A 17,029-nucleotide genomic window follows, 5' to 3' on the forward strand; every position below is an offset into this window, starting at 1 on the left:
AAGGAAGATTTGTCTCTTCTCCTACATTAATTAATGCAACCACTTATTCATACCAATGTGGAGTGATGCATATTTATTTTATACTTTGGGTTATAATCCATTACTACTACTACTTTAGTTATTCTCTTGTGCAAATCGTTCCAGCTTTGACCACTGGGAGATCTCCCAGTTGTCTCTTGTGTCGTTTTGACATGCCCCCATTTGTTTGTTTTCTAAGGACTTCCTTACTTTCTAGCACTACAAGATATTCCAGGTTCTTCTTGTATTTTCCCTGCCCCATCCCTAGAATCAGCCATTTCTCCAAGGATCTCTGGTTCCTATTATTGGAGAATGATATTAGAAACTAAGATCTGACCACTGGAGTGCTCATTGCTACTGGAATGTAACTACTTCTAGATCTTCTCAGTGGACAGAGTTTGGAAATACGTGAACATATATCAGCCCATGTTACACACATATCTACAATATTTCTGCATCTACATTTCTTTCTATAGTTAGGCTTTTCTTTTTCAAGTATTTATTGATATATTTTGCTGTGTAGCGAACAGCGAGATTCACTGCCTTCTACCACCAATGGTAATTTTTTAAGGTAGGGGGAGAAGAAAGTAAAAATGGAGATCTTAGCGTAACTATGACTTAAGAACTCAGTCACCCTCTAGTCCGATCATGTAATTTTAGAGATGAAGACATCCTAAGAAGTTTACTGAGATCGAAAGAGGTTAAAATACTAGCTAGTGGAACAGTCAAGATTGGAATCTGGCTTTTTGAAACGGAATCTCTTTATTTCCACAATATCTAATGCCTCTTTAAGACTAATCAGTAGGGCTTCCCTGGTGGCGCAGTGGTTGAGAATCTGCCTGCCAATGCAGGGGACACGGGTTCGAGCCCTGGTCTGGGAAGATCCCACATGCCGCGGAGCAACTGGGCCCGTGAGCCACAACTACTGAGCCTGCGCGTCTGGAGCCTGTGCTCCGCAGCAAGAGAGGCCGCGATAGTGAGAGGCCCGCGCGCCGCGATGAGGAGTGGCCCCCACTTGCCGCAGCTGGAGGAAACCCTCGCACAGAAACGAAGACCCAACACAGCCAAAAATAAAAAAATAATAAATAAATAATAAATTTAAAAAAAAAAAAAAAAAAAAAAAGACTAATCAGTATTCTTGGCTTTGTATTCAGCTCAGTTATTAACTTCTTCGGATGCATTAAGCAGATTAAAGTGTAATTTTAGAAATTGGTGTGCAGAGGTACGAGCTAGCCAATGGAAGTCTGCTGCAGTAACACTGAGGAGGGATTTTGCTCTCCAGTGACAGATCAATAACTTGAAAATGATGCTCTGATGGCCAGATGTTAGTGAGTGAATCTTCTTAAATGACTATGATGATTACCCTGCCCTGTTTTACTTTTTATAACTATCGCAAAAAAAAAATCTTTTTGCTCTGGGGAGAGAATCAGAGGATTCCTATAGGACAGATACTTGATGTATACACCTGCTTTTTAGAAATGGGATATAAAGCAATGAAAGAATCTGTTTAATGTCATCCAAGGAGTTGGTGATAGGGTAAAAAATAAAAAGCGAAAGCTGCCGCCCCCATGGCCCTTCTTTTAACAGGCCAGCCACACAGCTCCTTTCTTTTAAATTGCTTTCCGGCAGCTTTTAAAGTAAAGAACAAACACTTGAAAGTTCCTCCCAAGAGACTCCTGAGGCTATAGGACAGTCCTAGGATGCCTTCAAACCTTTCAGCCATTTCCTTTGAGAAGTGGGTATGTTTATACTTGATAAACCATGTCTTGTCACCGCATAACAGTAAAATCTCCATTCTGTTCTTTTCCATTTGTACTTTAGTCATTCCATTTTATTTTTGTTTGGTACATTGTGAACATCCAAGATTTTTAGTGGAAATAAATGGTAACAGCTGTTTCTCGTGTACCAAAAAATATAATTATGAAACTTAACCTTGAGACGATATGTCCAGATTTTCCCAGGTGTGGAAATGACTTGAAAAGCTCATTTTGGGGAGTCGTCCCAATACAGAACCACATTCAGCTGCTTGCCATCAACTTCATTCAGAGAGAGAGAGTTTCTATAGGTCTTTCTTTATTCCAGTACTCCCTTCTTAACACGGCTTTTCCTCTTTAAAATAGTGCAGGGACTTCCCTGGTGACGCAATGGTTAAGAATCCGCCTGCCAATGCAGGGGACACGGGTTCGATCCCTGGTCCGGGAAGATCCCACATGCCGCAGAGCAACGAAGCCCGTGTGCCATGACTACTTAGCCTGTGTTCTAGAGCCCGCGAGCCACAACTACTGAGCCCATGTGCTGCAACTACTGAAGCCCATGCACCTAGAGCCTGTGCTCCGCAGCAAGAGACGCCACCGCAATGAGAAACCTGCGCACCGCAAGGAAGAGTAACACCCGCTCACCACAACTAGAGAAAGCCCGTGCGCAGCAACAAAGACCCAACGCAGCCAAAAATAAATAAATAGATAAATAAATAAATAAAAGACTATGGTCTAAAAAAATTAAAAAATAAAATAGTGCATATTTACTGACATAAACACACCCTTAAGTCCCATCTTTCATTCCTGCTTTTTCTCCGTAGCTCTTACCACCATTTAAAATACTGTATATTTTACTTCCTTAGCTTTAAATTGTCTGTTTTCCCCCATTAGAATTTAAGCTCTATGATAGCAGGGGATTTGTTTCGTTCACTGCTGTCTTCCCCAGACCCAGAGTAGTACCTGGAATATAGTAGATGCTCAGTGAATGCTTCTGAATGAATAACGTGAAAGTTGTAACTCGTGATCATTTGGCCCCTGATTTTAATATAAATACAAATAGTTGAGTTTTATTTTACAGGGTTATTTTAGATTATAAGTAGAATTAAATCACATTGTTTAAAATGGGGATTTATCTATTCACCAAAAACCTCAGAATTTGTACTAGAAATGTGCATAGTGCATTGGAAGTTATGCAGCTAACTCAGTAATGCAATGCTGTTATCACATGAAAGGAATTTTGAAATTCTCTGCTAAATATCACTCAGGAAACTGGTGGAATATCTAAAAGCACATTTTTTTTTAAAGTTTAAAGGTGAATTATCTTCAGACTAACGCAAAGATATCCTGACGTGTCATTACCCAGTTTGACCAGATTTAGCAGAAAATAACTTTTCATTGTTATAAAAAAAAAATCTATTCTGACTAATATTTGCCACCTTAAAGAATATTAAAAGAATATGCTATAAAATCCAAAGTAATTCCTCTGAAGGAATGTCAGCATATAGGTGCTGGCATGTTTTTATTTTTAATCATATTATGTTACAAATATATTATTTTTATTTAAAATTTCTAGCATCTGAAGTACTTACACTTTTATTTTTAAAACACATGGGCTCTTATTTCTTTAAGCAATATGTAAGATAATCGAAAAGGGTATGCAACTTGACTAGCCATTTTATGAACTAGATCTTTCAAAACAACAGCTCTAATGCCAAATTTCCTGCAGTATTCTCTCCAGGACAAGAAACAAACAAATAAAAAGCAATCCAGTCAGTGAACATCACAGACTTGTTTGCAAGCTATCTTTGGGCTGATGTAGTGCATAAATTACATCTTTGTACAAGACTGACATATGTGCCTATTCCCCCCTTTTATTTCAGAGCATTGGGGAGTCAACAATGTCTGTTGTGTTAAATCAGCTGCTTCCCATGATTAAGCCTTCAAACCAGAGGACTAATGATGACTACAGCCCCGAAGAGCTGCTGGTCCTCCTGATATATATTTATTCTGTCAGTGGAGAGTGCTCAGTGGACAAAGACCTGGGTGAAGGTGAAGAAAAAGTGAAGAAAGCGTTGGCTCAAGTCTTTTGTGAGGAGTCTCATTTGTCACCTTTGCTGCAGAAAATCACAGGTGAGTGTTTAACACAAATAGAGGACATAAACATCACCGACACAGAAAACAGATTTAAAAATAAAGGCATTTGGAAATAGAATGTAACCATCTTCATTAGAGTTGTTCAGAATTTCATAAGGCCTGATGAATGCTAGCCAGCCTTTAGGATTAGAGGTTTTTGTTGTAGGTTTTGGTTTTTTTTTTTTCAGTTGTGGTAGTGAAGTGGCCTTCTAGTTGCTTGTCAGTATTCATATTCTTAGAGCCTAAGCCTTGTTAAAATAGCAAAATACTCACAGGGTGTAATATCTTTAAGGAAAAATAAAATGATGTGCATCCATCCTATTCAAAGGATTTCTGTTGACATATTCTCTTTGAGATTGTCATTTCAAACTTAAACAACAAAAACAAAAAACCTGTTTCCCTAAGATGTTGTACAATGTTATAGGATGAAAATTGCCATTTTCAAGAATAGTTTCATATTTTGACTTCTCATATTTCATCTTGAATCTGAATTAATTGGTAGTATCCAAAATAATCCCCAAACATCCCAGTAAAGTAGGCTGTTGATTTGGGGGAAATACATAATTAAATATCCTAAAATCTAACCATTTTCACTTCTAGTAAGAACTGTGATATAACTTACGGAGATATTCATTTGTGTTGTTTCATATCAAATTCAATATTCTTTATATTTTGTGTAAAGCTTATTGCTAGTAGTGTGGATTGAGCCTGGGCCTGTTTGAGAGTGAGAAGTTATTAAAACTTACATGTAAAATGTAAATACTTTAAAAACATACCAGGTTGCCATTCATTCATGGATATGTGTGTGGGGGGCATGTAGACCTCTCCACTGGGGAAGGCTCAACTGAGGGAGGTTACATATCATCTGACTTTTCCTCCTGTCCCCTGTCCCGCCTCCCTGGGGGGAGCACCCAGCTTTCTCAGAAGCAGGCTGTGTCTCTGTCCACCTGAGCATCCCGTGCATGTGTGCTTTCCTTTGTGCCCACTGCTGACCTTTCCTGTGCCTGGTCATGGAAAATGAAACCCTGACAAGATGGAAACCGAATGAACTTCCCACAGAAATGAAACGTTTCCTTGCCCAGTACAGAACCTGCTTGCCAACTTAAAATCTACCTAAGGAAAACTTGTGGGAGTTGTTCCCATTTCATTAAGGTACAGCACTGAGTGTGATTCCATGTGTGTGTTTGGCTATCAATGAATATTGACTTAGAAAGGCTTAATATGGTTTATATAGAGCTTAGAACAGTGATTTGATTCAAAGTCAATTTGAACGCTAGGAGAGTATAATTGGAAGTTATTCTTAACACACATAATTCCAGAAACAGACAACAAAGATGGTGTGTTTTAACGAGGGTGTTTGGATAGCTTTCTGCAGCGTTAGTGTGTTACTGTATTATTTTGAGAATTGAGGTCAGGCAGTCAGTGTTCATTCGATATTCGCTCAAGGTGTTTATTGACCCAGAATTTCATTCTTTATTGGTTTCTCTATTTTATGATTGCTCAGGATAGTGCATTTTCTTGCTTTTAAATGTGATTTCATGTTTAAAAACACTTCTGTACATTCGTGTTTATATTAGGAAAATTTGTAAAGTTAGCAGTTGAAGGTAAAAAAAAATAAGAATTTGTGAAAATTTTAGTGTATCTTTAAATTTTGGAGACATCTTATTTTATAATACGAAGTATACATTCCTACCTAGATTAGCTTTGTTTTTTTTTAAATTTATTCTTTATACATCTTTACTGGAGTATAATTGCTTCACAATGCTGTGTTAGTTTCTGTTGTACAGCAAAGTGAATCAGCCATATGCATACATATATCCCCGTATCCCCTCCCTCTTGAGCCTCACTTCCACCTCCCTTTCCCACCCCTCTAGGTTGTCGCAGAGCACTGAGCTGATCTCCCTGTTGTATGCTGCTGCTTCCCACTAGCTATCTATTTTACATTTGGTAGTATATATATGTCGATGCTACTCTCACTTCGCCCCAGCTTCCCACCCCACCTCTCGTGTCCTCAAGTCCATTCTCTGTGTCTGTATCTTTATTCCTGCCCTGACAGTAGGTTCATCAGTACCATTTTTTTTAACTCCATATATATGCATTAGTATACAGTATTTTTTTTTCTCTTTCTGACTTCACTCTGTATGACAGACTCTAGGTCCATCCACCTCACTACAAATAACTCAATTTCCTTTCTTTTTATGGCTGAGTAATATTCCATTGTATATATATGCCACATCTTCTTTATCCATTCATCTGTCGATGGACATTTAGGTTGCTTCCATGTCCTGGCTATTGTAAATAGTGCTACTGTGAACATTGTGGTACATGTCTCTTTTTGAATTATGGTTTTCTCAGGGTATATACCCAATGGTGGGATTGCTGGGTCATATGGTAGTTCTATTTTTAGTTTTTTAAGGAACCTCCATACTGTTCTCCATAGTGGTTGTATCAATTTACATTCCCATCAACAGTGCAGGAGGGTTCCCTTTTCACCACACTCTCTTCAGCATTTATTGTTTCTAGATTTTTTGATAATGGCCATTCTGACCAGTTTGAGGTGATACCTCATTGTAGTTTTGATTTGCATTTATCTAATAATTAGTGATGTTGAACATCTTTTCACATGCCTCTTGGCCATCTGCATGTCTTCTTTGGTGAAATGTCTATTTAGGTCTTCTGCCCAGTTTTTAATTGGGTTGTTTGTTTTTTTGATATTGAGCTCCATGAGTTGTTTTTATATTTTGGAGATTAATCCTTTGTCAGTTGCTTCGTTTGCAAATATTTTCTCCCACTCTGAGGGTTGTCTTTTCATCTTGTTTATGGTTTCTTTTGCTGTGCAAAAGCTCTTAAGTTTCATTAGGTCCCATTTGTTTATTTTTTGTTTTTATTTTCATTACTCTAGGAGGTGGGTCAAAAAAGATCTTGCTGTGGTTTATGTCAAAGAGTGTTTTTCCTATGTTTTCCTCTCAAAGTTTTATAGTGTCCGGTCTTACATTTAGGTCTTTAATCCGTTTGGAGCTTATTTTTGTGTATGGTGTTAGGGAGTGTTCTGATTTCATTTTTTACATGTAGCTGTCTAGTTTTCCCAGCACCACTTATTGAAGAGGCTGTCTTTTCTCCATTGTATGTTCTTGCCTCCTTTGCCATAAATTAGGTGACCATATGTGTGTGGGTTTGTCTCTGGGCTTTCTATCCTGTACCATTGATGTATATTTCGGTTTTTGTGCCAGTACCACACTGTCTTGATTACTGTAGCTTTGTAGTATAGTCTGAAGTCCAGGAGCTTGATTCCTCCAGCTCTGTTTTTCTTTCTCAAGATTGCTTTGGCTATTTGGGGTCTTTTGTGTTTCCATACAAATTGTAAAATTTTTTGTTCTAATTCTGTGAAGAATTCCCTAGATTAGCTTTGGATGTACAGTTCAAACAGGGTGGATAAGATGTACTACTTAGACTTGACATAAGTCAACTTGCCAGTGGAACACACATGCATTGATCAAACCTTGTGGACACCAAAAGGACTTGATTTCTGAAGGTAGATTTTTACTTGGCCAGTATAGACATGCCCCTTATTAAGTATGTTGAAAAGTCATGTGTCCTGAGAAGTAGGGTTTATGTTTACAGTTAGCTGCTGAAGAGAATGTTTAATCTACATCTCAGGATAAGGAGTAATAGGATAGTGTTGAGGCAGTGGTGACTCGGTCTTGTAGAATAGGATGGAATACGCAGTATGTACTGGAAGAATTGAATTGTCTTCCAAATGTGCTTAGCCTTTCATGGAACTAGGTGAGTTTGGCTTTTACCATGAACTTGCCCACAGTGTTGCATTTATGTTATTCCAGTTTATAATCTCAGCTTATTTGCTACTGGGTGGCAGAAATTACTCTATGTCTTGTGGACATTTTGTGGTTGATGAGATTTAGTTTAAAAGTACTATTGAAAACAAGCAATCAAGATAAGAATTCTACTTTTTATATAATGCTGTAATTTTACTAATCTTAACTGTTGATAGAATCAAGAAATCAATACTTCTTCTGTACTAAAAATTAAGCATGTTATCATCACTCAACTGCTAAGTGATAGAACCAGGATTTGAACCTAGGTGTTCTGGATCTGGAGCCCATGTCTTTAAACATGAAATTCTAAACCTGCCACAGGCTCACTTCCATAACCACTGCATATTGTATTCTGTAACTTTTGCTTGCTTAAACTTATTGTTTTATGCCATGCATGCTCACTTTCTGAATAGTGAATTAATATTTGGTTAATATTATAGATATTACTTGTGCTTTTGAATCTGTCTATAATAGCTCCTTATAGGAGTTTCCTCATACCTTCCTGTTTTGGTGCATGTATCCTCTTTGTTTCTCCATTGCTATAAAGAAATTAAAATATTATATCTAGTCACTGAAATCTATTGGTTGTCTAGCTTTCTAAAACAGTAGTAGCAAACTTAAATTCCTTTTATTTCAATAATACCTCTCGACAATAATTACCCTATATTTAAAATTCATATTTCCTTTTATATGTTAAAAGTGTAATTTACTTTTGATAGTTTCTTTCATTTCTCTCTATTCTTCCCTTTTATGGAAAGGGCAATGAGAAATTGTGTTCGGCAAAACAAAGCAAAACTTAAGCATGGTCAACGGCAGCGTATTATTTTCTTTTTAATAGGTACTCTTGGGGAGAGTGGTGGGCAAAAACTCTCTTTTCTACTCACACAAAATAACAAGGGTTGGCTCTCAGGGTGTCAGGGATGGGAGTTGTAAAAAGAAAATTGGTATGGCCTAAGTGTGTCATTTAGTGTTGTGCTTTCTCAGTCTTGCTAAGTTCAAAGAGAGTATCAGTTTCCATATATGTTAGTATTTGCATGGCAGTCACAAGAGAAAACAAAGGAAAACCATTTGAACTTTCTTCAGAGTATGAAATCAAAACACTCATTTCAAAGATCTGTGCAAATGTGGACTGTCATCATACAGGGAGCTATGTCAGAAAGAGCAGAGGCTTAGAGCAGAAATCCTTGATTCAAAAGTCCTGGCTCTGTCATTTCCTAGCAGTGTGTGTTAGTGGGCGCATTACCATCTCTGAACCTTGATAATAAATATAAGCGCCCTATTGACCACTCATGACTTTGCTGAGAATAAAATGATGTGATGTGTGTGAGCTAATTTTTGATCCATGCAGCATTGTAATAGGTAATTTTTTTTTCCATTGCTGTTATTATTTTGATGGCATCTAGCTGTCATGTAGGGCAGTGCTTCCCAGCCTTTTTCACACGGTTTTGCACACAGGCAGTAAGAATGTTTGCAGAGTCTACCGAGGTAAGTGGACAGGCTGGTGTGGTCGGGGGCCAGCAGCAGCAGGGACTTGATCACTCCAGGCCCTACCCGCCAGACCTGTGAACCGAAGCAGCAGCTTGGCACACTGGTAAACTATTAAGGGCAAATCAGTGCTCTAAGGTATGTTGGTCAGAAGGCTCTGGAATCAGGAAGCAAAGAAAAACAAAACTTGCATATGGTTTTTGACACCCAAAACTCTTGGAAAACAATTTTTTTGGTAAACAGTTTTTATATTACTCATTAATTTATGTCCCTGAATTTTTATAGTGTCTTTAAAGATCAGGTCAATAAGAGCTAGATCTATTTAGTTAGGTTCAGTGTAATGCTAGGGAATGAAAGATTCAAAATATTTAATAGCTCTATGGTTCAAGAGAGAGGCATGATAATACCACAGAAACTGTAATTTATATTTATTAGATTCTTATTTTACTTCCTGTTGATAATTTGGGATTATCAATTTCTGTATTATTATATTAGGATTGTACCTGGATATATGTAATGGAAAATTTACAAGATTAGCTTAAATAATAAATAAAAATAAATAAGGATTTATTTTTTTCTCAGCAGGAAGTTCAGAGACTAGCAGCAGAACTCACACTCCTTTTGGCTTCCTTCTTTCCTCCCTTTCTTCCTTTTTTTTCCTGTCGGTATATTTCATCATCATGGTCATGAGGTGGACACTCCTCTTCCATGTATTGTGTCCCTGCTTTAGGCAAGGAGGGAGGAAGGATGAAAGTAAAAGGAATATACTAGTGGTGTCTGCCCTTTTTTATATTAGGGGAACCATAGCTTTCTGGAAGTCCTACCCAGAAGACTTGTAATCGTTGCCTAGAACTGGGTTTCATGACCACCTCTGGCTACCAGAGAATCTGATGAATATTTTTAACTGGGCACATATTTGTCATGAACAAAGTCAGGGTTCTGTTAAAAGAAAGAAGGTGAGAATGGGCATTACGTAAGAAACTTGAATTTGCTGCAGTTATTATTATAGGCTTCCCTGACAGAGGAAATTCTAAGGCAATATAATATACCGTGAGATGGAATGATGCCCCGGGTGCATTTATAGTATTAGTTTTCTTTTACAATATATACTGAAAAAACACACTATTGTGTGCTAGTATCATGGACTTACAGCCCAAATATTTTAAACTTATCAGTATTCATTGAACATGTCTATGTATCTGGCATTATTGTCTCTAAGCATGGAAACTCTGGGGGGCGGCAGTGGTGGAGTAAAGGCTCTGAGCACAGGATTTGGAGTCAGGTGGGACTATCAGGTAATAACAGCATTATAATATCTGATAATCCTAGATAATACTATAGTGTTCAAAGTGCTTTTGTAAACAGTGTCGCCTTTGATCTGAAAAGAATATGTACGTTTGAGCCCATAAACTTATATGCCTAAAAAATTATACCCCAAATATCTGAGCTCAAATGAAATATATCTATAATGCTGAGTTGTCTTTAAGACAGTTTACTCATAAATATACTGCTAGTTTTTCAAACATGGTTTGGAATGGAGAATATAAAATTATATATAAACTTGGAAATAGTAGAGTTGCAGTTTTCCCTGTGTTTCCATTTTTTCCATGGCAGTTCCCTCCCTAATAAACCTTTTGTCTTTAGGTAAAACCCAGGTACACTTTGGGGAGGTCCCAGTTGCCTGGGTTTTTGTAATAGGTATAAAGACTCATAAGGCATATATTATTATGTTTTATGAATGGAAAGGTTCTCAACAATTATCCAGTTTATTCATTTTGCACAAGAGAAAATCAGTGCCCCAAAAGGTTGACTAATTTGCCTCAGATCACCAACCAATAGCCTATCCAGTGCAAGGATGGAACTAGAGACTGTGTTTCCTGATTCCCAGTCCAGAATTCTTTTTACTAGACCAGTGATTCCCAACCTTTGTCTCATGGATCCCTGGGAAAATCTAGGAGTTAGAACAAAAGGTTCACTCCTCTGTGTGTGCTTTGTGCTTCATGCATATACTCAGTATTACTCTTCACATATAAATATACAAATATTTGTAGATATAATTGTAATTTATAAAATACAAATTCATTGAAAGATATTGCTGAAGCTATAGAATTTTTCCTTTGTATCTTTTAGGTAACAGATACCAAAAACATAATTATAAGATATCCCCATAGTTTAAAAATGTTTGAAATCATGAGTTGCAATAGGAGTCTCAAACTCAAATGCTTACAGGGACCAGCAACTAATATAAATAAGTAAAGTAGGTTAGGTTTTGGAAAAACAACAGTGAAAGTACAGTGATAATTAGCAAAAGATAGTTGGTCTTAATAAAGGGGGCAATAGGGAGTGGTGATGACTGTGTCAAACTGGAGATCCTCTAATTGTTTCTAGGAGAGCGTGAGTCTAATATTGTCAATCTCTCAAGAAATCAGGAATCTGAGGGTTTTTTTTAATATTCTTAATTAACCAAATTTAAAAAGTTGGCTCATTTTCTAAAACACTGCGTGAGTCAAAGAGATCTTGTTGAAGGGCAGAATTCAGCTTGTAGGCTTCCAGGTTGCCATCTTTATACTAGAGTTTAGTATCTAGTATACAACCCAGCATACAGGTTGCAATCTTTATACTAGGTACTGCCTCAGGTATTGATTACAGAGAAAAGCGTTTAAATCTCTAACTAATACTTACTAGAAATCTGAAAGATCTCTAGGCAGATGAAATTAGACACTACAGGTCAGTCAGAAAGCAAAGGAAAGGACCTAGTGACCTCCTTTTTTGACTTCTTTTAACTAAAAGAAAAAAAAAAAATCACATTTGTTTACATTTTAACCTGGCATGAGTTTACCAGTGAAGTAGCATAGGTTTTCCTTCCAAATAGATTCTGTAAAGATACCATCTAAGTGGAAGTAGACTTCCCACAGAACTCTGTCTATTGGATGGAAAATGCTGGGAAGCAATTTTGGGTTTAATATTAGGAAGACAACTCAGGAAAATAAAGCCAGCCAGCAAGTCTGACTCACCCCCATGAGAAGAGCTTCCCAGCACAGGGAACTGACACTGAGACTTGTGTCAGTAGGAATTTTACTAAGACATTTTAGGACTTTAAAATATTACGGTGTGAAAAGTCAGTTCTGTGGAAGGGATGGTGCATAAGTTCTCCTCAAATTCTGGGAAGATGGTATTTTTCTAGCTAGATCCATAGTTCTGCTTCCTTTGCTATGTAATTCCCAAAACTTGGGCATAAAATAATGGGAGGATTCCTGTTATTCTAACTGGAATAATCTGAACTTCACATTGATTGGGATAAAATGTATAAATTACCTTCATGATGCACCATGATTTTTAAAATCATCTTCAACTTTTTTAAAGTTTTGATTTTAAGGGATCTTGTTTCCTGAGTTTTTTCTTCTCTATTCCTTCCCACTTTTCTTTTGCCCTGTTTAAGATCAACCATGGATAATAAATGAGGAAAGGCAGGTCCAGTTTGGAAAGCACTGTTCTTAGGGACACTGAAGGTAAGAATAGTCTAGTGAGCTCTCAACCAATATCCACTTGCATTCCTGTGAAAATCTAACAGAGGACTTCGATGAGAAGGAGCTGAGAATTCGTTTTCAATGGCTTGTGGAAGGTAGCTTATGGTACTTTCAGGTCTACTTTCCAGTGGAAAGCATATATATCTACTCTTATCTCCTTAGTAAGACAAAGCCACATTCTACAACCAAGAGTACAAATCTATTTGCAATGATTTATTTTTGACAGCTTTCCTCTTTTGAAAAAGTTCAGGTAAACATAGACCATATAAAATTATTATTGCTATTTATGGCTGCCACTTTATTATGAAAACTTTCATCTCCATCAACACAAGGCATAGACGTTTTGTTTATTACGTTAGTAGAGGTATGTCTTTCAAACAAAGCATTTTTCATCATTGGTCAAGTACTTTCCCAGCCTTGTAGAAAGTCAGTCTTCTTTGTAAAATATAAAGTACTTCCCAACAGAGAATTGTAAAAGATGAGGAGCTAATGAGAATTTCTCCTCCTGTGCTTCCTTTACTCTGTCACCTCTGCATTCTTTCCTCCTCTCACAGCTTTCCCTCAGTAATTCATCAAATATGCATTTCTGCAGATTTCTGCTCCTACGGGCACTATTTCAATTGAAAAATAGTTCTCAAGATTTCAGAAATCTTTCCCTTGAAAAGTTGTTCCTTGGACCTTGAGGACTGCCAATGACAAAGGCTGTTGCTGTGGTAACTAGAAGGGTGATCCTAAAAGTTCATTGCCACCCTTCATGTTACCCACACTTGAATGAAAACTTCAGTTCATTACAGTAGGTGACAGTGTACAAAACCATGACTGCAGAATCCACTCACTCAGCTGAAAGAGGACTTCAGGATGCAGGGGAAAATTCATTTCAGAAAAGATTCTGCCTCACCTCTTGGTTCTAGTTTATGGATTCTCAGTTATTGTGGCATTCCAGTATTAGACTTTTCATTAAGGTATATACCTTCATTTCTAGTGTTTCAGATTTCTTGTTTCAGGGCTGCCAAAACAAAACAAAACAAAAGCTTTAAAGACTGTTGTTTTCTATTATGGTTTGTAACACTGTTTGGTATAATAGGGTCTATTTTTCCTCTTGATTTCTAAGATTTCTGCTGGAAAGTCTTAATGAAAAACATATGTCTGCCCTAAATCACTCCCATGAGAAATGTTGGAACTGTTACATTTAGTTTTACTGTCCAACATATTAAAATAGTTAACCACAGCACATATTACAAAACGGCTATATCAAGTGAAGATTACAATGTTTAGTTCATATTTAAAATATATCACAAGCTGTGTATAAAAATATTTAGAGCTGCCTATCAAGGTAGCTAGCCAGTTATGCAATTTTGCAAAAATATTAAGAGATCACTACGAATTACTTTCTCAAGTACTTAATTTTTCCATACCAGCTCATAAAAACAGTCATTCTTAACTAAGACACTGGAACGTATCTTCTTGCAGTGGTATTTATAGATGCACAAATGCACGAGACAGACTGTCCATATCGTTAATTTTTATGTCTGCACATGATGCCAATAGTAATAATTGTGTGTGTGACAGAGAGATTAATACTTGCTGATTCTTATTAACTGCACATTAGACTATAAATTTCTCAGTCATGAAAGAGAACAAATGGAATGCATGGAATACAGGGTAATTTTCTTAAACACATAGCTCTGGCTCAGATAGGAGTGATTGGGTGGTATGGTTGAAAAGAGCACAGAGGGGAAGGGGCCTGATGTTTATTCCTAAATACGCCCGTAGGTGTGTAACCTGAAAGTAAGTCACTTAGCTTCCTTTGGACTCAGGATCCTCATCGTAAAATGAGAGTTTTATTAGGTGAATCTAAGGTCTCTTCTTTCACTACCATTCTATGGTTCTAGCTTCTTTTGCTTTTTATTTTTATTGGAATCAATGTACTCCCTTCCCTACCTCTAAATCAGCTCCTCCTCAATACCATTCTATCTTTTTCATGCTATCACTGTCATCTCAGAAGGGAAGCAGTGGAGTCATTGACTCAACCTCAGCTCCTAGAGAGCAGCCCAGCTCTGTTTCCTTTGAGATGCTGTTTACAGCTCTCCAAAAATGCTCCGTGTTCTCCCATGGCCTTCCCTCTAAAATCCCTGACTCCACGCCTGCCCACCCATTTATCCTGCCTGCTGATACCAGGATAACATTCTTAAATTTAATTTTATATTTTAATATCTTTAAGGTTTTTCCTCTACTATTACAGTCATACGTTCTCCTTGTAGAAAATTTGGAAATGTCACGAACAGTGTAGAAGAAGCCACATACAATTTTATTGAATATTGATGAAAAGCAGATACTTGCCATTTGTTTTCATCTTTTGTGAATTGCCTGCTCGTGGTCTTTTCCTTTTTTTCCTACTGATTATTAATTTTATTCTTAATGATTTTAAATCAGAGCATTTGTATTATTAAGTTTATTGATACTTAGTCATATATTTTGCTAGCATGTCTTCCTAGTTGGTATTTGCCATTCATATTTGCTTATATGGCAAGTCTGGAGACAGAGCTATATTTAGGAATTTTCGGGCAGGGGCTCCAACAGTGTGATTGGGACTCTGCATCTTTTAAGCTTTTCATCCTTCTAAGTATTGACCTCATTCTTTTCTATCACAGCTGCCTCTGTGTGACCTCTCTCCCTCCCAGACATTCCTGGCTTATGTCATTCCAGAATAGGAACTCAGGAAAAGAGAGAGCTTTTTTTCTTCCAGGGGTTGTAGATCAATCCTAGGAAACGAAGCTGACTGTCACTGTTACTGTTCCACTCACTGTTGCCAGGGGAATGGGGCTCCCTTTGGCCAAGCTGAGTGCTGTGTTCATAGCTGTGTTGGGAGTGAGCAGGAGGGAGGTCGGGGCAGGGATTTGGAGAAATGGGCGGTGGGCTGTGATCGACAGTCCAGCACTGCCACTTAACATAGGGTCTGGAGTAATTCCACAGAGGAAGGGATACTGACGTACAAAAGCTAGGTACGTCCACCATGAGAACATTCACTAACAAACCAGTTTTATTTCTTTATATTTAAAAAATACATCTTATCTTCTCCCTCTTGGGTTTTGTATTTTGCCTGTAAATGGATAAAGATGTCATTGGCACCAGAATAATTGCTTCAAGAGTAGGTATTTGTATGCCTAAAAATAATTGTCTGGAATTTTCACTAATGTTTTAAAAAACAGCATCAGAACAACTGTGGACTAAGGGAATTCTTAGAGCTCAAGCTGCTTTCACCATGCAATTGCCCCTCAACACTCGAGTAGCAGTAATTGTGCCTGTCATGCATGGCTGTGTAATTATATATAATTCTTTGCATATAAGAATTAGAAGGGCAGAGATTGTCATCTGGATGAATTTTAGAGCTCCATTCATATTTATGTGTTCCTTAAAATATTTATAATCGGACTTTCTTCCCTGATGACAGCCATATACTTGTTCACTGTAGGATCGTTGGAAGATCTTTTGCTCTTTAATAGACACAGAATAAAATTTAAAATTACCTATGAACCCACTACCCAGAGAAATCTACTGTTAGTATTTTGATATGTATTTGGTGATCTATTTATTGGTAAGTGGAAATTCAGATCCCATATATGCGTCCCAAGTGAACATAGCAGGTGAGATTTTGTTTTAAATGTGTTTTGTAGTTTATCTGTTAAGGTCAGAGTGCCTAGAATAAAGAGGGCCCCAGGTATAATGTCACATACGGTTTCTGAAACTAACATTGGAAAGATGGTTGTTGAGAATGTTGGTTCTGAATCCATGTCCCAAGTTCTAAGAGACATTATCCCTCAAAAATCAGATTACCCTTAATCAGAACATAAAGGAGAATACTCTAAGCCAAAAAAGAGGACCATTAGGACCTTGGGTAGGAGGAAAAACACTTAGGTACAAGTAGTTCAGCCTAGAATTGTGGCAGAAGAAAATTAAAGAGAGACACAACAGGCTCTAGGCTCTGACTTATAATTTTATTATGTGAGAAGAGAAGATTAATATTTTAAAAACCAGGAGGAGAACATATGTGTACAACCATGGTGATACTCATTTGTATTTTGAAATTTAGTTGTAAATGTAACCAAGAATGTAATTCCCATAGAAGCCTGACTTTTTTCTGCCTTCGTGTGTTGCCTGTTTCTTCTGTCCTTAGCACCTGGACTGAATTGGTCCCAAAAGGAATGGTAATTTTCCCTGAAGTGTTTATGAAATGAAGCCCCCTTCTGCTTTTTTTTCTTTCATTTTAAACACAAGA

At 37.3% G+C, this 17,029-nt stretch overlaps 1 protein-coding gene across 1 annotated transcript in view; it reads left to right on the plus strand.

The window, feature by feature from the left end:
- Window positions 1-17,029, plus strand: part of SCFD2 (sec1 family domain containing 2) — a 393,678-nt gene that overhangs the window by 158,435 nt on the left and 218,214 nt on the right. Inside the window, exon 5 of the mRNA XM_059923024.1 lies at window positions 3,656-3,905. Within this exon, the coding sequence (XP_059779007.1) occupies window positions 3,656-3,905 (250 nt within the window). The remainder of the gene's footprint in view (window positions 1-3,655; window positions 3,906-17,029) is intronic.

The sequence above is a fragment of the Balaenoptera ricei genome, chromosome 5, assembly GCF_028023285.1.
Source record: "Balaenoptera ricei isolate mBalRic1 chromosome 5, mBalRic1.hap2, whole genome shotgun sequence".
Classification (NCBI taxonomy): Eukaryota; Metazoa; Chordata; class Mammalia; order Artiodactyla; family Balaenopteridae; genus Balaenoptera; species Balaenoptera ricei.